General features: G+C 27.3%; 1 protein-coding gene across 2 annotated transcripts; it reads left to right on the forward strand.

The window, feature by feature from the left end:
- The first annotated feature begins 1,081 nt into the window (after positions 1 to 1,081).
- LOC135927309 (ATP-dependent RNA helicase DHX8-like) lies at positions 1,082 to 18,807 on the forward strand. 2 transcript variants are annotated; one of them, XM_065463276.1, is made up of 20 exons: positions 1,082 to 1,195; positions 1,237 to 1,322; positions 1,365 to 1,535; positions 4,276 to 4,370; positions 4,415 to 4,474; positions 7,353 to 7,539; positions 8,063 to 8,272; positions 9,477 to 9,722; positions 10,113 to 10,355; positions 10,641 to 10,803; positions 11,077 to 11,361; positions 11,497 to 11,588; positions 12,003 to 12,191; positions 13,088 to 13,319; positions 13,599 to 13,897; positions 14,541 to 14,753; positions 15,140 to 15,349; positions 16,178 to 16,554; positions 16,682 to 16,912; positions 18,790 to 18,807. In XM_065463276.1, the coding sequence occupies exons 1-19, from the start codon at positions 1,102 to 1,104 to the stop codon at positions 16,899 to 16,901; spliced, it is 3,672 nt and encodes a 1,223-aa protein (XP_065319348.1). In that variant the 5' UTR covers positions 1,082 to 1,101; the 3' UTR covers positions 16,902 to 16,912; positions 18,790 to 18,807. The 2 variants fall into 2 exon arrangements, with proteins under 2 accessions (XP_065319348.1, XP_065319347.1); XM_065463275.1 differs by lacking the exon at positions 18,790 to 18,807 and having other exon boundaries at positions 16,682 to 17,032.
- The last annotated feature ends 2,471 nt before the right edge of the window (positions 18,808 to 21,278 follow it).

Genomic DNA, 21,278 nt, shown 5'->3' on the forward strand with positions numbered 1-21,278 from the left:
TTCTAAATTAGGGGTTAGCTAAAAATCTCATAACTTTATAAGATTTATGAAGACAAAATAATATATTATCGACTATTTTTATACTCATTGTTGATTCTCAATTATTGCAATCGTTATTATTTTACATTTTGATATTTGTGACATTAGTGTTATCAACATATATAATAATAAATTGGTTATAATCTATCAATCAATTACAATTATGAGTATTGAGATTGTTATACCCTTGTCTTTAGATAAATCCCTAATTTAAGATTTCATATGTCTCCATTTCCAAAAAAATGCATTTTTAATTCTATATTGGGTAATTCATTTTAATTTAATTAAATAATTTATATCTATTTTAAAGGTTACTTTATACTTTTTCTTTTTAAATATGTTTTTATCATCTCAGATTTAGAATTAAATAAACATAATCTTTTAGAATCCTCTTTTATCTAGTTTGACCATATATGTTTCCATTTGTGCATCAACTCCACTGCCCATATGATTGCATCCGTGTCATTACTAAATATAAATCCCATTGCCCATATAATTGCATCCATACCATTAATAAGTTTTTTTGCTGTCATAGTATCTAAATTTTTATTTTTTATAGAAGAATTAAATATTTGAAAGTTTATAATTTCCGCTGCAACCATGTAAAGGTAGGCAGAGAAGTTGATAAACAAATAGTAAAAATTTATATTTAAATTAATTTAAAAATTTAACACCTAACTATCTATGAACTTAAACATATTTATATACATTCTTAAATTAATTGAATTAAAGGTTTATGGGTTAAATAAAATAAATTGATCGAATGTAAAATATGTATGAATAAAATTGTAATTTATGCTATACAATACTTTAGTATAAATTAAATAATATTATATGTAAATCCTATATATAACAGTTGATATATTAGAAAAAAATATTCGAAATTTACAAATTATGTTTTTTACTAATCATTATATAACATATGTCAAGTGGAACTTTAAAGTTTTTTAAAATATAGTCGGCAAAATAAGAGCCCTTTCATCACAAGAAACCCGTTGTAATTTAGCTTGATCTTACTACCTAATAGAGCTGTCAACATCAATCCATATTTTTTTTTTATTCATGGAAGAACTCTCAAGATTAGAGTATTTATCATTAGTTTCAAAAATATGTACTGAACTTGAAAATAATATTGGGATTAACGATAAAGATTTAGGTAGTGAATATATTTACATCTTCATGCATAGTATATTTTAGCTGAATATGTTATTCATTTATTTGGTAAAAGTTCATCACTTCAAAATTTTAAAAAATTGTTAGATGAAAATGGTGCAGAATTTTCAGTAATATATAAATAATTTTATTAATTATTAAATTTTTGATAGGATTCTTTTACGGCGAATTTATACAGAATAATTAACACAATGAAAATAGACATAGCAAATAATAAAGTTCAAGATAAATTGAACAATCCAGACCAAAATGGAGATTTCAAAAAAGAATTATTAAAGAAAACGTTTCCTGCATTATGCATTCCTAATGATCCTAAAGTTAGGGTAAGTAAAATTTAAAATAAATAAATGATGTCAAGACTCCTTAAAATAGTATCTTATAAACAATTATTTTTATAAATTCATTTTATTTCTAAAGTAATTTATTTAATTTAAAAATCAAAATATTAATAAAAATATGAAAATGTAATTATCTTTATTAGAGATCTTCTGAACCTGCCTAGTTTATTTTTAAAAAATAATTTTGGGTTGGGCAAGGTTTGGCTTAATATTTTTAAAAAGAAATTGAACTAGGTGGGGTGCTTAAATTTTTAACTATGTTTAATTTTTCAAATAAATTGATATATTTTAAAATTCTTGCAAGAAACAAGGCACTAATATTTTTAAAAATTTTTTCTCTATTTAAATTAATTTGTGCTGGGAGGACCAATATTTTTTATATTGGATGGGGTCTTTGGACAAATAAAAAAATTCAATCAGGCTGGGTTGGACAAATTTATTAGAAAAATTTTGGGTCAGGCTTATTGATACCTGAAAGATTATTAATTTATATACTAAAACCATAATATATAAATCATACTGATACTGAATATAAAGGAATAACATTTGGCTGGCAATTAGTTTCTATGATCACCTATTTATAATAAACCCATTTTATTATTTTAAATTTCACAAACTGGCAAAATTAATGGGTGCACTTAGTGTTGTTAAACGGCTCATTTTGAATTTTTAAAAACGGCTAAATCCATATTTTAGCTAGAAAAATATTACCTAAACCTCGAAATTTCGCTAATTGATGTCTAGACCTTTGGGCCATCTATGAGCAAAATATTCAGACTTGCGTAATATTATTTTGGATAAAATATTGAGTTAGCCGTTTTTAAAAATCGGCTCAAATCGAGCCGTTTAACAACACTAGATGCACTAGATTTCATTCCATGAAATTTAAAAATAAATAGTAATTCATACATATCAATTCTGACTTAAAATTATTTTAATGAGATATACATTTAAGAAAATAGAAATCTGACACTTTGCTCCTGATTTAATAAATATAGATACAACTGGTGTTGTTAAAATTTACTTTTAAAATAACAAGTTACTTTCTTAAAAATACAACTTGTACAACTATTAGTTACATTATTTAAAAGTTATAGTTAAATTTTAAAAATGACTAGTTGCAAGTTACTTATTTAAATTTTTTAAAATTTTAATAAAAGGAAATCAACTGAAAACACAATTTAAATTAAGAAATAATTGCACTGAAACAAATTTGCCATATAATTTTTATCAGTGGAAAAAAATAACAATATATATTTGCACAAAAAAATATAATAATTATTTATAAAAATTTGTGCCTAAAGTTGTGCTAGTTTTTCTCCAAATCCTAGAACATTTGATAGAGGAATTTATGTATGTGAGACATAATATTTAATAAATAGTAATTTTATTTGACAAATCATCATATAAACACAATAATCAGGTATATATTGTTTAACACATTTTAAAATGTAACTAGTTACAGCTACTAATTACATTAAAAAAATTAGTTAACATTATTTTTTTACAAAAAGATAACTAATTACTTTAACAACACTAGATGAGACTATCCATTTTGTGTTTAGAATCTCTAGCTGAACAAGGTAATTAAGGGTGTGTTTATGTTGGCCATCCTATATATTGTGTAATTAAAGTATTAATTTATTAATAATTATATAAAAATATGGAAATTTCTTTCAAGACAAGTGCAGGTTAACTTTATCATTAAATCCACTCCACAATCTGTAAAAAATTTCAAAGAAAGTTATTGATTGCTTTCAGATTGAGTTTATATTCCCAAATAAATAAATTTTAATTTTTTTAAAATTGAAAAAGTTTAAAGGAATGAGATATGAATAACAATATTTCATTAATACCTTTATCTAAGTGATTGAATCAAAATGGTACAAATGAAAAAAAATTCCTTGATTAGTTATAAATAATTGATTGATAAAGATAACAACATAATTTTGATAAAGATAATGGCATTTGTTATTATAATATAGCAAAAATAGTCAAATGATGAATTTAAATATTATTATTATATAGAAGAAAGAAATCGTTAAAAATTCATAATTTTGGTGATATTCATTTTTATTATTTGTGTTTTATATTCTATAATATAAATTAGTATACTTCAAATATTGGGCATAGGACATAGTTCATAGCTAATCAAATTTAAAAATTAAAATAATCAAAATATGATAACAAATGATAATTCATTGTAAGAGAAGAATAGAATTATAAATGTCATCAAAATTTAAAAGATTTTTTAAAAAAATTACATTTTTTATTCTTTTATATGAATCGCCATTTTGAATCAAATGGACCAGATGGATGAAAATTGTGATCAAGTGTCTTACGATTAATTCCCCTTCCTTAACAATTATAATACTATTATTTATAAAAAATGTTTTATATATATTTTTATGTGACAATAAATTGTTTAACATGCCTTCCAAATTTAAATTATTTAATTAATTGGTTTGGCTCTATTATATTTTAATATCTTATTATTTAAATTTATAAAATATGCAATATTATTAAATAAATTTTTTTTAAAAATAGATATAATGTAGTTTTCTTCATTTCGGCAGAGAAATATTTTAAATTCACCCGCCCTTCCATTGTTTTAAAAATAATTTTAACTTGCCTATCCTGTCTTTTTTTAACCCTTCCATTGCAGGCCTTTAATTTACAATATTTAAATATTTTATATAGTTGTAATCATATAAAATTTATTTAGACAATGTTAGAAAAGGAATTGAAAAAAGATTCTAATATAGCAAATGCAATGTTAGAAGACTTAGAAAGTCTAACAAAAGATCAAACAGATATAAAGTTACAATATTTATTGAATTGTGATTATAATATATGAATGTTAGGAAAGATTCTGATGATAATGAATCTAGACATAAAGATCATAAGAATAAAAGACACAAAAGGTAAAGTTTTTATTATTACATTTTAATATATTTTAAATTTTATTATTATGCCATATCAGATAGGCTTATTCAAAAACGACGAATAGCGCATATTCCTATTTGATCCGTTAACGTATCGAATAATTTACCATTTGTATTCGATTCCAATAATTTATTTTACTATTCGTATTCCATGAATTCGATAGTGTTGATAAACGGCTCGATTTGAGACGATTTTTTTAAACGGCTAACTCAATATTTTAGCCAGGAAAATATTGCCTAAACCTCGAGATTTCGCAAATAGATGTCCTAAACGTGGTGCTATCTATAAACAAAATCTTTATGCTTGCGTAATATTTTTCTGAATAAAATATAGAGTTCGCCGTTTTAAAAAATCGGCTCAAATCGAGCCATTTACAACACTGGATTCGATTCGTATAATTTTATAAAACATAATTCATACATTAATTTGATTTATAACGCCAAGCCAATTTTTATGGCAAAGAGTTTTTCTTATTGTTTATTCTTTTATAAGACTAGTTATTTATTTTTTGCGACAGATTAGTTTCAACTAATAATTTTTTTTTACAAGCAGTTGATGTACACCTTGTTAATCGCCTCACCTCTCAAAATTGAGAAGCTATTAATGGAAATTGATAAATGATTAAATTTTATTTTTAACTAATCATTATTCCGAAGAATTCGGATAATTCGATTCCGATAAGACGGATTATTCAAATAGAATAATTTTATTCGTTATTAGAACAAGCCTAATAATTTACTCGTCGTTACGATTCGATTTGTTTTTTAATAAGCCTATGATATACTCAAATTTATGAAACCATCCAAAAAAAACTCGATTCTCAACTCAACGCTGATCTATTTTTAAAAATTTCTAAGATGAATATATACGCCACTCTAATTAATAAAAAATATAAAATTTTAATTTCCAACTCGGCTTACTTCCCGAGATATGGCCACCTTTTAAAACGCAAAAATTCGAAAATACTACATTTAATTTTAAATAGCTCTAAATATAATTTAGCTAAAATTATGATTTAAATTTTATCATATAGCTCTTTAATATGTAATAAAATTTATTATAACGAAAATGAGCTTAATACCAAAAACTGGAAATGGCCATATAAAGAAAACTGCCATTTTCTTTCAATTTTTTTTTATAGATGGACATTAAACTGCTTTATATTTGGACAAAGTCCTAGACTGCGACGAGCACTGGTCCTAGAGTTATTTCACATATTTTTTTCGAAATTATATCAATAACTAAAAAAATAGATTACTTTTATATTATATATAAAAATATATTAACTTATTTTAAAGGAACCCAGAGTGATACGAAGATAGGTTTTAACAAATTTACATTCCTAACACCCCTATAAACTCCATTCTTATAGCGATTGTAGCTATGAAGATTTATTACGAGAAAGGGAAAGTAACTTCAAAAATAAATTAAAAATATGTATAAAATCAATATCGGTTAAATTTTTAGGTGATCCGATATTTTTTCTAAAGGTTTAACATAGGCGCCCATTCGATACCATTATCTAATATCGGTACAGCCCTAGTTAATAATATCAGACTTTGCAAAACTATATTTTTTGTAGATCTAGATTAAGATCAAGGTTTCCATTAGACTATTAATCACTAACACTTCGTCTATTATGGTTTATTACCGTAAAACGAGATCGTCAAACATCTAAGTTACATTATTAGATCAGATTGCCTAAAACACGTCGCTTGTGTATTTTATTTCAAATAAAAGTAATTCTATTTTTGAAAGAGAGATTTGTTTAGGTTTAAAATTTTTTATTTATTTTTTTAAAGGAGCTATTGCTCGATATATAAGCTAAAAAAATCTTTATAAACCTTTTCAACCATGAAAATGATTTTGGAATCAAGGTTGAGTGGAATTCTTTCTCAATTTCAAATGACAAAACTCCTTACGATAGTTTAGAAGACATTAAGTGTGTAGAGGGTAAAGCAAGCATGTAAACCCTTATGAAAATCAAATAACACTTATAGATTTATATAATTATCGAAAAAATAATATCACAAATTGATTATATTATTTGTCAGCAACATTGAAAATTTAAGTTTTGCAGCACGTCTCGGAGATAGATTTTTAACAGCATTTTACTAAAATTTTTTAGATTATAAAATAATTATAATATTTATTATAATAAAATTATCCACCGATTCTTATGTAATATAAATAATTTAGATACACCATATTGTCGAAGTTAAATTCTAAGCATAAATTTTATAAGAATTATGTATAAATTTAGCCATACGACTAATTTTTAAAGTGTCATAACTTTTGGAAAAGTGTGCGTCCCTATAATCTAGTGTCCATTCATAAAAATATTGAAAAAATGGCAATTTTCTTTTTATGGCCATTTTTAGTTTTCGATATATCCCCTTTTTTAAATTTAGAGGGCCATAATAAAATTAAAATGGGTTTAGCTATTTTTTGAAATATTCAAAATGAAATATAATGTATTTTGGAATTTTTGCGTTTTTTAAAGGTGACCACATCTCAGGAAGCTAACGAGTTGGAAATTAAAATTTTATATTTTATTCGTTTGTTTTTTTATTATCATCATATAAATTTTAAGAAAAATCTAAGGGGGTTGGTTTGGATCTTTAGCTGATTTGATAATATTCCACATTTGTAAATAACATGTTTTTAGTGAGATAATTCTATTCAGCGAAAATATATCTACTAGATTATTTTATTTATAGTAATTTTTTGATCTATATATTAATAAAAAGTTAACATTTTTTTTCCTCTACATAAAAAAATATAAACTCAATGAAACTTGTCAAATAACAACAGTATTGTGCTAATATTTTAAAATAGTTCCTATTTTTATAAAAGGCATCGTAGTAGGTCAAAATCAAATACTCGCTCAAAGTCTAGGAGTCCTTCTCATAGGGCAAGAAGTCGGGATAAACACTCCTCATCTCGTCAACAAAAACGGTCTCCAACGAAGACAAAAGAAAAAGAACCTTTTGATCACAGAAAAAGAAGACCAGATCAACCAACAATTCCAGAAGTCGGGAATGTAAGTTAACATATTTTTAAAGTAAAATTTCTATGTTTGCATCTATATAAGATAACGGAGATAAGTATGAATGATCTGAATTCTCATTTTCATTCAATTGCTAATGTGCCTTACAAAATAAGTTAAAAATAAAATCTCATATAAAGTATTAATATAAATATCTAGATTTCATCAGTGAGTAAAAAAGTAGATAATCACAGCCCTACTCAATAAATAGGTCTATTCTTATAGAATTTTTACTGAAAAAAATGCCTTTTCAGCTGTCTCGAATAATGAGGGTCAACCAGTATATACCAGTTAAGAACGTTTCGAAATTCGAATTTTTAAAAACGTAGTGATTGTCTCCTATTAGATCGATTTATAAATCAGGTGGAATCTAGTTATTTATCTGTCTTCAAGCTCTATCTAAAAGTGGCCGACTACTTCAGTTCAACACTAATCTCGAATGGAACAAATATATATATTTTTTTATAACTTCTAATAAATCTCAATTTATTTTATAACGCGATTTTGATGTAAACAGATATATGAAGGCCGGATAGCCAATATAGTCACCTTTGGTTGTTTCGTTCAGCTCGAGGGATTCAGAACGAAAATGGATGGTCTTGTCCATATTTCTCAAATCAGGAGTGAAGGTAAAGTCCATAATGTAGCGGAGGTAGTAACCCGGGGACAAAAGGTGAAAGTTAAAGTGATATCTCTCGTTGGACAAAAAATCAGCTTATCTATAAAGGTATATTTTTTTTTTTTTGAATATAATATGGATTGATAAAAAAATCATGTTACTTGGGGGAGGGCCTGAATACAGTTATGACGACTAATAATAATTATATTGTAATATTTTCTATTGCCATTTTTAATTTTATTTAAAGATTATGTTGAACCGAGTCTGGCCTTTTATCACTCTTATAGGAGATGGACCTTGACGTTAGGGAATGTAGTTATACCCTTAAAAAAAATGTATATCAAGTCATCCATATGTATGAGTTAAATTTTATAATTACAATAAAAAAATCGAATAAATAAAAAAATTTTTTGGATCAACAAATTCATTGTTTCATTTATTTTATTATTTTTATATAAATAATAATATATTTTTTATGATTTTAATATAATAAAATCAGGAAAATAATAGTTCAATATAGGAATAGGAAGGAGTTTATGCTACGAGCAACCTCTTTATTTCAAAATATAATTTTAGGAATTATTTTTTCTATTCATGTTATTAAAATTTCCGTTTACGTAGAAATAGTTTCACTCATAGAAAAGTGGCGCTTGAATTGTTGCATATTCAATAGGTCTTTTAATTATCTATCGATTTATCTGTAATAACCATATATTTAACTAATAAGTTCAATAAGAAATAACTTAAGATACATGGGCCTCGTGCTCATAGCAGATTTAGTCTAATTTTAGAGCCAAGCGCCAGATCTGGGTATTACACAACCAACCAATTAACAATACTAATATAAGTAATCGAGTTTCATAAAATTTAAGATAACCTGTTGAGTTCACGACTCAAGTTTATGACTAGTTCACGACTCAAGTTTATGACTAGTTCACGACTCAAGTTTATGACTAGTTCACGACTCAAGTTTATGACTAGTTCACGACTCAAGTTCATAACTCGAGTTCATGACTCAAGATCAAAACTCAAGTTCATGACTCAAGATCAAAACTTAAGTTCATTACTCAAGATAAAAACTCAAGTTCATGACTCAAGTTCAGAACTCGAGTCGCGACTTGAGTTCACGACTCAAGTTCGGAACTCGAGTCGTAAAAATGAGTCGACTAATCGACTCAAAACTCGACTTGAGTTTTGAGTCTAGTTATTGCGACTTCGACTCGGAGTCGTAGTCGGGTGAACTCGACTTTTTAACAACACTAATCAAGGGCATAAATATATTTTATTTACCCATAATTGACACATAACAAAGGACGTAAATCAACAAACAGGTGAGGATCTAAATCCCACTTCTATAAGCTCTCGTCTCGAATATGACCACGTGGACATAGAAGGCAATAATATGAGCCGGAATCCAGATAAACCGGTATCGGACACGGCTCAAAAGAACGATAGGAAAGGAGATCATTCATTTTTGGGGGCCGACAAGGGCTCCTTCCTTAGTGGTAGAAAAAAGGCCAAAAGAATAGCCAGCCCAGAAAAGTGGGAAATTAAGCAGGTTTTATACTATGATTTTTATAATGATTTCTATATCTTCATTACAATTTATCATGACATTTATTATAAATATAATCAGCCCCATATTTAAATGAATCTACCCTTTATATATCAGGCTATACACATATCCAAAATAAATATTATGTGAAATTTCAATATGCAAACATTCGCACTCCATGGTGTATTTGTGGATAATAATTAAAATCCGACTTTATTATCTTCTCTTCTAACACATACCAAAAGCATTCTTTCAAAGAAAGATTAAAATTTAACAACAGAAATAAAGAAAATAAATATAAAAAATTGAAAGAATAAATTAACGATTGAATTAAGTAACAAAAAAATGATAGTAAAAAAAGAAAAAAAATTGAATATTTTTTTGACTTATTAGATGATAGCCGCAAATGTGCTGGACGTGTCGGAATACCCAGATTTTGACGAAGAAACCGGTTTGCTTACCCGCTCTGCTCTCCGCGGTGGTCTTACAGAGCCTGGTGGGGGTGGAGGGGATGATGACGACGGAGATGAGGATGTAGAGATCGAGTTAGCAGATGACGAACCCGCCTTTCTTAGGGGCTACGGCAAGCGGAAAGGAGGAATGGAGGCACTGATGGAACCGGTTAAAGTTGTCAAGGTTTGGTCTTCCAGTTATAAATTTTATCGGTGAGTGGTAATATTATTTTTTGTAGGGTACGGACTTTTACCCTGATTTCTATTACTTTGCTAATTTTTTTTAAGTAAAGTTAATTTGTTTAAATGTTACATAAAAGTGGCTTTAAATTAATTATCATTGGTAGCATACACATATTATATATATATTGAATTCATTTTTATAAATGTAAGACTCTTGCCTTATTAATCACGATCATATAAATTATAGTTATATATTATTTTCTTTTTATGCAAAACAAACATCCAGAACCCTGACGGTTCTTTAGCTCAAGCAGCGATGATGCAAAACGCGCTTGCCAAAGAGAGAAAAGAAATCAAACAACAAGTCAGGGAATCAGAATTGGGCTTAGGGGCTGGCTCCTCTCTATCTAGTTTCGGCAAGGAATGGCAAGACCCATTTTCCGTTAATCGTAAATCATTTAAATTTTCTTTTCATCGATCATCATTCATTCAACTCTTTAAAAAATCCCGATTATTTTATTAATGTAAAAATAGATTTAAGGACGATGATTTTAAAAGAATTATGAAAGTATCCAGTTGAATTTTTAAAAAAATCAATGAATCCACTGATAATGTATATAAACACTCAAAGACTATTTCTATTGACCACAGATGGATTTGATAGAGAAAATGACTTAATCATTTTAAATATAATCAATTCTTTATCCTAAATCACATTGAAGCTTCGATAAACTCCACATCTGGATCTGGTGGCTCTAACGTCAATATGCAAAACGACATGCCCGAATGGAAACGTTACATAGCTGGCGGAAAACAGCGTTCCTTCATCAAAAAGGAACCCGCTTCAATTTTGGAACAGAGACAAAATTTGCCCATCTACAAACTCAAAGAGCAACTCATTCAAGCTATCATGGAGAATCACATGCTCATAGTTATAGGGGAAACCGGCTCGGGCAAAACTACACAGATAACCCAATACCTAGCAGAGGCTGGATTTACTGTTAGGGGTAATTTAAAACAAAATGAAATATACGACCTTTTGAACCCAACAAAATAATGAGTTTTATAAATTGTTAGATTGTTATTGTTAATGTTTTTTAAAATTTCATTATGCCACCCCTACCAATCTATGAATCATACAGGTAAAATAGGATGCACCCAACCCAGGAGAGTAGCCGCTATGTCTGTAGCAAAGAGGGTGTCCGAGGAGTTTGGTTGCCGACTTGGTCAGGAGGTATATATAATATGTTTTATAAATATATTTTTAAAATGCGAAACAATGTCTATAAAATCGTTCTATTTGTAAGATTTTTTTTAAAGAAAAGAGATTCTTGATCAAATTCGATCTAAAAATTCAAAATCTTATATTAATAAATCTTATTTTCATGCATAGCAAGATGAAATCACAAACTCTGGATTTATTTGAATTAATACTTTTTGCTACCTGAGTAAGTAAGGTTAAAGATAATTTAATTAAATTTTTTTCTCATCTATTTTTAATATTCATTTTTTAAAAGAGTAATTTTTTATATATTTGTTTAGATTATATTAAAATTATGTTCAATAGAATCAGATAGAGTTTTAATATATAAAATAAATTGCAATGGTTAATCATTTTTTTTAAAAACTAAAATATATTATTTACCAGGTTGGTTATACGATCCGGTTCGAAGACTGTACCTGTCCCGAAACACTAATAAAATACATGACGGATGGTATGCTACTCAGGGAGTGCTTATTAGATCCTGACTTATCCTCCTACTCCGTCATCATGCTGGACGAAGCTCACGAAAGAACAATTCATACAGATGTATTGTTTGGGCTACTTAAGCAAGCAGTTTATTATTATTTTTTTTATATATTTAATAACATACAGCGAAACTTGTTTTCAATTTGGCGACTCCCAAATTTTACAAGATTTTTGGTCCCAAACAATATCCTATCCCTATTAAGTATAATTGACAACCTGCCCATTTTCAAGATGATTTGGGGATGTCTAAATTTAACAATTGTACTCTATATCTGTATTGAAAAATCATATTTATCAACTCCATTTCAGTGAAGATGGGATCGTATTTATTTTAAAGAATTTATATTAGATTTTATTTAAATATATATTAATAGTTCCTAGAACAACTTAGTAAATGTATATATTCCAAAATATATCTAACTTTTACTTATCATAATAAAATGAATGTTTTAAACGTCGTTTTTTATGAGTTATAATACTCAAACGCAGCATACAAATTTTTATTATTATTTAATGTTTATTAATTTAAAAAGCATTATTTCATTAAAATCATATTGCCACAAAAAGTTCCTAGCACATATTCACCGGCTTAAAACGTGGATGATGCAACCTACTCAGTTTATTCTTGTATAGATTTGAAAGAAGTAAGGTATTCTAATCCTCTACTTGAGTGCTGCAAAATATACCTGTGTTCGGGCCTTATAATTTTAAGAAAACTATTCTACTCTTTTATCAAAATAAAATGATAATTTGAATCATTTAGCTTGATAAAAATGCGTTTGATTTTTATTTTTAAACTATAAATAAGGCCCCAGGCTTAAAAATTGAATTTGCAGAGTTCTTACTCCTACTTTACTCTCGAGGGTTAAATAAATTTATTTAATTTTTATTTATAAAAATGGATATTCAGAATCAAGAACTTAATTCTTTTTTTTAACTACCAAAAATATACAAAAACTTATTTTGGAAAAAATATTTTTAAGATCAAAAAGCGACCCGAAATGAAACTTATTGTAACATCTGCTACGCTTGATGCCGTTAAATTTTCGTCCTATTTCTACGAAGCCCCCATTTTTACCATTCCAGGCCGGACTTTCGGTGTCGAAATTTTATATACCAACGAACCGGAAACTGATTATCTAGACGCTTCGCTCATCACCGTAATGCAAATCCATTTGACTGAACCTCCTGGCGATATTCTTCTCTTTTTGACAGGTATCATATTTGAGTTCATTTTATTAATTTATGTTTTTTATATCGTATATATTTAAGTAGTGATAGACATTTTTTTCTGTTAAAGGTAGTAAACTATTTAAGAGTAATTCCATTTTTTGTAAAATATATGCTAACATTTTTCTATTTTTTTGCCTTTTTTTTCAAAAAAAAATTGTGTATAGAATACTCATTTACTAAATTTATTTAAATCGCCTTTCAATTTTAAACACATTTTTTAAAATTTATACTTGCTTTTTAATTTTTTTTCTCCTCATCCAGGCCAGGAAGAAATAGACACTGCTTGCGAAATTCTCTATGAACGGATGAAATCCTTGGGCCCCGATGTTCCGGAGCTAATCATTTTGCCAGTATACAGTGCTTTACCAAGTGAAATGCAAACACGCATATTCGATCCCGCCCCACCCGGTTCCCGCAAAGTTGTTATAGCTACCAACATAGCTGAAACCTCCCTAACTATAGATGGTATATATTATGTGGTAGATCCTGGTTTTGTTAAACAGAAGGTCTACAACCCTAAAACAGGAATGGATTCTCTTGTGGTTGTGCCTATATCTCAGGTTTGTAATGACTTTTGGAGTGATTTTTTTTATAACTTATATCAACTTAACTCTTGAATGATAAGTTGGAAAAAATTAGGCAAATATTTGGTTAGGCATAATAAGTAGTCTACCTTATTTTAAAACTGTTATATCACTCAATTTTTTTCTATTAAGCTTTGATATTTCGGACATTTATTATGTTAACCTTAAAATTAAAAATATAAACGTTTTAAAGATATTATTAAATAAAAATTTTATGATTATTTTGTAAAATTTTATAAGAATTTTTGTAAAGAGTGTCAGAAATAATACTATATTTTATATCTATGAAAAATCCCTCTAAAACATAAAATTATCTAAAATTTTATTTAATTAATATTTAAATATAATATAAGAAATTAACTTGTTTTCAGATAAAAATGTATTTTTAAAGAAATTACAAAGTTTAAAATATGTTTTTTTCCTCTCAAAAATATTTCTATTTTAAAAATCTTAAAAATAACCATCAACAACCACATTAAAACACCAGAGGTTTTTTAAAAATCTCAAGGTTGTGCCACTAAAAAATATATTTTATCAATCATCTAAATTTTAAAACGCGTTAATATTAAACGCATTATTTCTTCTAACATAGTAATTATATTTATTATTTTATTAAAAGGCTCAAGCTAAACAAAGATCAGGTCGGGCTGGTAGAACTGGGCCTGGCAAATGTTATAGGCTTTACACTGAAAGGGCATACCGGGATGAAATGCTTTCAACACCAGTTCCAGAAATACAAAGAACCAATTTAGCTAGCACCACTCTCCAACTCAAGGCTATGGGAATCAATGATTTGCTAAATTTTGATTTCATGGATGCGCCACCCTCCGAGGTATTTGTCTTAATCAATCATATTATAATTTGCTCATTGAAGTTTTAGTCACATCTTTATATGGGTATAGAATAAATTAGTAGATGTTTTGGCTATTTAGGATGATCATTACATTATCTTATATATCAGATAAGCTGAAATTGATCATATAATTATTTCAATTTTAAGGCCATCTTATTCCCAATTTTAATATCATATTAAAAAAAATAATCACCGGTTTATAAAAAATATATCGCCTTTCATATATCTTGAAAAAGTAGTAGGTAAAATTTTAAAATAATTATGTCTGTAAGATTGAAACCAATTTTTTTTAAACAATTCATACATCCAAATTAAAAGTAGCAATTAATTTTTATGAATCCTAAATTATAACATTTTACAAACAGGCCCTGCTAATGGCACTTGAACAGTTGCACTCTCTCAGTGCCCTAGATGACGAGGGACTACTCACCCGCCTTGGAAGGCGGATGGCGGAATTCCCATTGGAACCTCAACTATCTAAAATGTTGATAATGTCGGTTCATTTAGGGTGTTCTGATGAAATCTTGACAATCGTTTCAATGCTGTCCGTGCAAAATGTCTTTTATCGTCCTAAAGTATGTGATATTTGTAAAAAAAAATATTATTAACAATTTCTTTATTATAATATTTCATGGGGTAATAATTTTAGTTGCATCTTCATTTTTGGAAAAACGCTTTGTTTTATTTTGCAACGAATCCAAAAGAAAACTGTCGAACATTGCACGGACTTAATAAAATTATTTCATTTATATTTATTTGTGACAATATCTTTGTAAGTATGGTATATAAAATCGAAAAATAAAACCCTGTAATAATCTGCAAAGTGTTTTCATTTATATGATATATTTAGAGATACACCGATTTAATGTTATTACTAATCCATAAAAAAATGATATATATACCTACACCCTCCTTAATCATGAACATTCTTTCGCTAATATAATTGTTGAGTAGTTATCCGACTAGGTCATCAGTGAGGCAATTGTGCGATTCACTATAGATAGTCTTCTTAAAGATGAAAATTGCTTTTTTTTAGGGGAGGCCGTACCCAAATTTTTTATCGGTACTGGGTCCGATTTTATTTGACTGGGTTCAAAATTTGAAAGAAAGATTCGCCGCATTTGAAAATTATAAATAAAGAAAAGGACCTTTTTTTTTATCAAAAATAAGACGAACTTTTTTGTTTACTAAGTTATTTATATTCTTTGTCAAATTTGTAAAAATTCTTTAATTTTGTTTAAAAAGTTTATATTAACTAGTTTTAAATATTCAGTTATCTTCATGGAATCGGCCGAACCACATGTAAGATTCTGCCTGGTACCCGATCAAACTGATACATCGTTAGAAAATTTAATTATTTTATTTTTATATAACCACTTATATTATAATTATTTAAATTATAGGAGAAATATCAGCTGGCCGACCAGAGAAAGGCTAAGTTTCATCAATCCGAGGGTGATCACTTAACCCTCCTTGCTGTTTACAATTGCTGGAAAAACAACAAATTCAGCCAGGCTTGGTGTTATGAAAATTTTGTCCAATGCAGGAGTCTCAAAAGAGCACAAGACATTAGGAAACAGTTACTGGGCATAATGGACAGACATAAATTGGATGTTATATCCTGCGGCAAAAGTGCTTCACAAGTTCAAAAATGCATTCTCAGTGGGTTTTTTCGAAACGCCGCCAAAAAGGACCCTCAAGAAGGCTTCCGAACACTCGTAGACCACCAAACCGTTTACATACACCCATCGAGTGCTTTGTTTAACAATCAACCAGAATGGTATAATTTTCTTGACACTTTTCATTTCACAATTTATTGATATAATTCCCGTAAAAGCTAGAATTATAAATGGAGGTTATAATTAAAACGAAATAAATTACCATTTTTGTAAAAAATATTTATTAAGGGTCGTTTATCATGAATTAGTACTGACAACCAAAGAATATATGAGGGAAGTTTGTATGATCGATCCAAAATGGCTAATTGAATTTGCTCCATCATTTTTCAAATTGGCGCCCCCTACCAAACTAAGTAAGCACAAGAAACACTTACGACTTGAGCCTCTATTTAATAAATATGAAACGCCTAACTCCTGGAGAATATCTCGAACCAGAAGAAGAAAATAAGCCTTCACTATGTTTGTTTAATATATATTTATCGAAAAAATGTAGTGTAGATATTGATAAATTGGTATTGTATGTCAGTTCAAATATTTTTGTTGAGATAAAATTTTACTGGCATATTTTGGGGTGGTAATATGAGATAAATGTATTGGCTAAATATAATTTAAATTTATTTGTTAAATCTAAATTATAATAAGTATTTAGGATTAGTGAGGGAGGTTAATTTTCTGGCATGAGAAGATATTGATAAATAAGTATTTTATACTATTTGCAGAGCTCCCATATTGTGGTTGAGATAAAAAAATTTTTTACTACCATATTTTGGGGTGGTAAATAATTTAAATTTATTTGTTAAATCTAAATTGTAATATAAAAATAATTTATAAAAATTAAATTAATAAATTTTACTTTGATTGAATATAAATACTTATGCTAAAATTAATAAGAGATAAATGTTTATTTTTCAATTGGCTAAATATAATCTATTTTAAATTTAATAATATTCATTCTTATCATAATTTGAGGTGGGTTAGTATTCTTTTTAATATAACATATTAAGATCTAACTTATATAAATTAATCGAAAAATATGTTAATAGCAAATTAATAACATATACAAGAAAGATTATATTATAAAATTTAATATAGAAGGTGGTTGAGTGGGAAGAACGTTTGCCTTTAAAACGTTAAGTCATGGGTTCGAATCCCGTGATGTACAAAAAATTTTCTTAAAATTTAACATTAGAGATATATAGTCTCCATCAATTTATTTAACATTAAGAAGATAGGAAAGTTTATAGAAAAAATTAACATTAAGATGATAGGAAAGTTGGTAGGAAAAATAAAAATTAACATTAAGATTATACGAAACGTTCATTCTTGATTACGGTGATTATATATAGAGATTGGGATACTGAATAAATATAAATACAATATATCTTGTTTAAAAAATATAATTATATTAAATGATTGTCAATAAATCATCAATTAATATCATTCAATAATCACCTTACATTTAATTTTTAGCAGTCTGATAGGCATATCTAAGTCGTATAATCTCAAAAATCTGGGATTAATTTGAGCAATATTTAATTTAACTGGGTAGGATACAAATCATTTGATAGGTATTTAAAATTTTTGGCATGCTGATTCTTAAAAAAGTAACCCGCCTGGGCATTATGTAAAAATTATTTTTAACCCGCTTGATAAATTTGTAGCTTTATCCAACCAATATTGGAATTTAAAAAATTAATTAAATATATATTAATTTTAAAATGAGGGCTCCTTAGTTTATGGGATTGATTCACATTACCTAATATAACTTTTTAATCAAAACTAGCTGAATTTTATAAATTTTATTGAAAGTAAAAATAATGCTCGTAATTAACTACCCAAAAAATTTATATAGTCTTTAAATAATCATACATTGCTTTTCATATTTCCAATTTCCCATCGAAACCATTATACAAAATTATTAAGAATGAACAAATTTTGAAAACCCAGTAAAAGAATCAAAAATTTTTAATAAAATATGAATTGTATTGATATAAGATAAATATGAAATCTAATCGGGTAAAATTGTGTTTTGATATGCTGTTTAGTTGTTAAAAAGCCCCATTTGGGTCGATTTTTAATACGGCCCTATTAAGATTTTAGCTAATATAATATGTAAGCATCGAGATTTGGCAAATAGATGTCTAAGCATTTCTGCCAGCTATGAGCAAAATCTTTAGGCATAATGTTATTTGGTTATACTTAATTGGGCCGTTTTTTAAAATCGGGCTTTTAACACACTACTGTTTAGATTTAATGCTATTTTATTCTATAAACAATAAAGGAATGACTGTTTTTCTAAAGGTTGAAATTTAAATTAAATAATTATTAAAAAATAGAAATATAGGATAATTGATTCCTCCTTAGAATTGCCTGATAGGACAACCATTAGTCGGGGTGCACTAGATTATGTTTATTCATCTAGAAGGACGCATGTTTTAAATCTGATTGATTTGGACCAAAATTTGTTTTAGCACTAGATTTATGGACAGATCATTTCAAGCTACGAAATTATATCACGTTTAGTCTTCATCATTTAAATGAAAATTTTGAGTTAAAATATTTTACCGCCAACTTCAACTAGAAATGTGACGCAAAAGCATATTGGTGAACTTTTAAATAACAAAAAAAATACAGATGGCAACTTATGCTGGACAATGTCAAAGATTGGGAGATTAATGCTTAGGGCATGGAATTCTTAATTTAGTTAGTTGACGGCATAAAAAGTTCCCAGAATTAATATTCTGATTAAAAATATTAGAGAAATAATTTCAGTCCTCAAATGTAATTTTCGCATTTGGAATGTGAAAATTGAGTTGCGCAAATGTCTGCAAATATTTTGGATATTGATTATTCTGATAATTTTGATATCTCTGGTGACGCTAATAATATAAATTGTATTTCACTAACAAATCTAATTAATACGGAAATTTTAAAATTAAATCCCGTTGGCATAACATTAATTATGCTAGAAAGTATCCGTAGTGTTAACAAGATTCTTATAAATCATGTTCTAAATAAAATAGAAAAATACTTTTTAAAACTTTAATATCGAATGGGATATATATATACACTATTAAATCCATTCAGAGCCGGTGGAATTTCTTTCCTCCCAAAAGGGATCTGCAATAAATTTTGGGTTATTTTGCAGTGAAATAGAAAGACATACAAATCAATAAATCTGATGCTGAGATAACATTTACTTAAAAGTAAATGTGCAAAAAATGTCTGACCATAGGTTTCCAATTACCGAACTTCAAGTAATTTATATTATATTTTTATTAATAAAATTTTTTTTTAAACATTCGTTATTAGAGACATTACTTTATCAGATTTCAAAATCTTAAAACTGTTTCAAAATATTTAAATTCGAATTCTACAACATCATTGCAATTTAGACATTTAAAACTTTTAGAGCATTATAGAAATGCACAGAGTAAGATTCAAATTGAAGATAATGGGCAAACATTCAGTTCATATATAGTTAAAATAGCTCATAAATATTCTCTCTCAAGCAACGATTTTAACAATATTAGCGATTTAGAACAAGAATGACATCCTTTGCTCAGTCAAAATAGTATACAGAAGAGGATCCACTAACTTTTTGGGAAAAAAACGACTGCAACTTTCCAGGCTTGATAATTTAGCTAGGAAGGTTCTTTATATACCTGCAACTAGTTGAAAGAATTTTTTCCATCGCTGGATTAATACTCAATGCAAAGGGGACTTCTTTATGTCTCACGAATCCTTGATAAAATACTATTTATTCATGATTATAATTTGACTAAATTTGATTTCTTTATATTTCTTACTTTGTATTTTGCTTGCATTTAATAATTTGTTTTAATAAAAATCAATAGAATATTACTAAATGTGACTGATCAGAGTAAAAATGCAATTCCAAGCTCTTTTTCTGAAAAGGAAAGTACATAAATTTAAATAGGAGTAAGACATGAAATAATTTAAGAAATGAATTAAACTATATTAACAATGTGTTATAACTAAGAGCGCCCAAATAAATTATAATTCATTAAAAATTTTTTTAAATAGAGCGCCGCAGCCGAATAAATAATTCAAAAAACTGCCACCTTTAATTGAGGCTTCGGCGCACAGGTATAGATAAATTACATTTTAATAAATAGGAATCAATTCTTTTAAATTTTTTTTATTAAATACATTTTATTTACGTATCTCGCTAAATTATATTCAAACCAATTAAGACAATCATTGTTCAAATGATATGGAATTAATAAAATCTATAATTTTGAATTTATAGATAATTTGCTTTTATTCATTTATAGAGAATTTTGAATGAAGACTTATTTAAAACTGACGTATAGAGAAGCTAAAAAAATTAAACTGATTTTGATATAATTTTTTTTTAATTTTTAAGCTAGGTCCTGATTTTGAGTAAAAAAAGGATCCAACCAGTACACCTAGGTCGCCTGAGAATTAATTTTACAGCGGAGCAATATTAAAAAATTTTAGTTTCTATAAGATGGAATAATATTGGCTCTAATTTAATTTATTTTTTAAATATTTCAATTTTTTTATGTATTGATTTATGTAAAAAAAGAAGTCGTTTTCGAAAGTGGATATGGAATAACCTAATTCTCAGGCTAATATATTTATAGAATTTGTTTATATTAAATACTGACCCTAATATTAATAATTAATATTCGTATAAATCGAATATTCATTCAACCTCTGTGACATCCAGATACAATGTTAAGACACTTTATAAAAAAAATTAGCCAACTAATGCTACAATAAAGTTTCTATTACACAAAAACCCATTGAACTCATCTCATTTAAAAAAATATTAGTT

This window comes from Gordionus sp. m RMFG-2023, chromosome 3, assembly GCF_954871325.1.
Source record: "Gordionus sp. m RMFG-2023 chromosome 3, tfGorSpeb1-WG-v2, whole genome shotgun sequence".
In the NCBI taxonomy this organism is placed as follows: Eukaryota; Metazoa; Nematomorpha; class Gordioida; order Chordodea; family Parachordodidae; genus Gordionus; species Gordionus sp. m RMFG-2023.

What these genes read in the sequence shown, in the direction of transcription:
- LOC135927309 (XM_065463276.1), top strand. Translation starts at nt 1,102, where the DNA reads ATGGAAGAACTCTCAAGATTAGAGTATTTATCATTAGTTTCAAAAATA. An exon ending in AAATCAGCTTATCTATAAAG is followed by an intron (nt 8,273 to 9,476) that starts GTATATTTTTTT and finishes CACATAACAAAG; the next exon opens with GACGTAAATCAACAAACAGG. An exon ending in TGGTTGTGCCTATATCTCAG is followed by an intron (nt 13,898 to 14,540) that starts GTTTGTAATGAC and finishes TTTTATTAAAAG; the next exon opens with GCTCAAGCTAAACAAAGATC.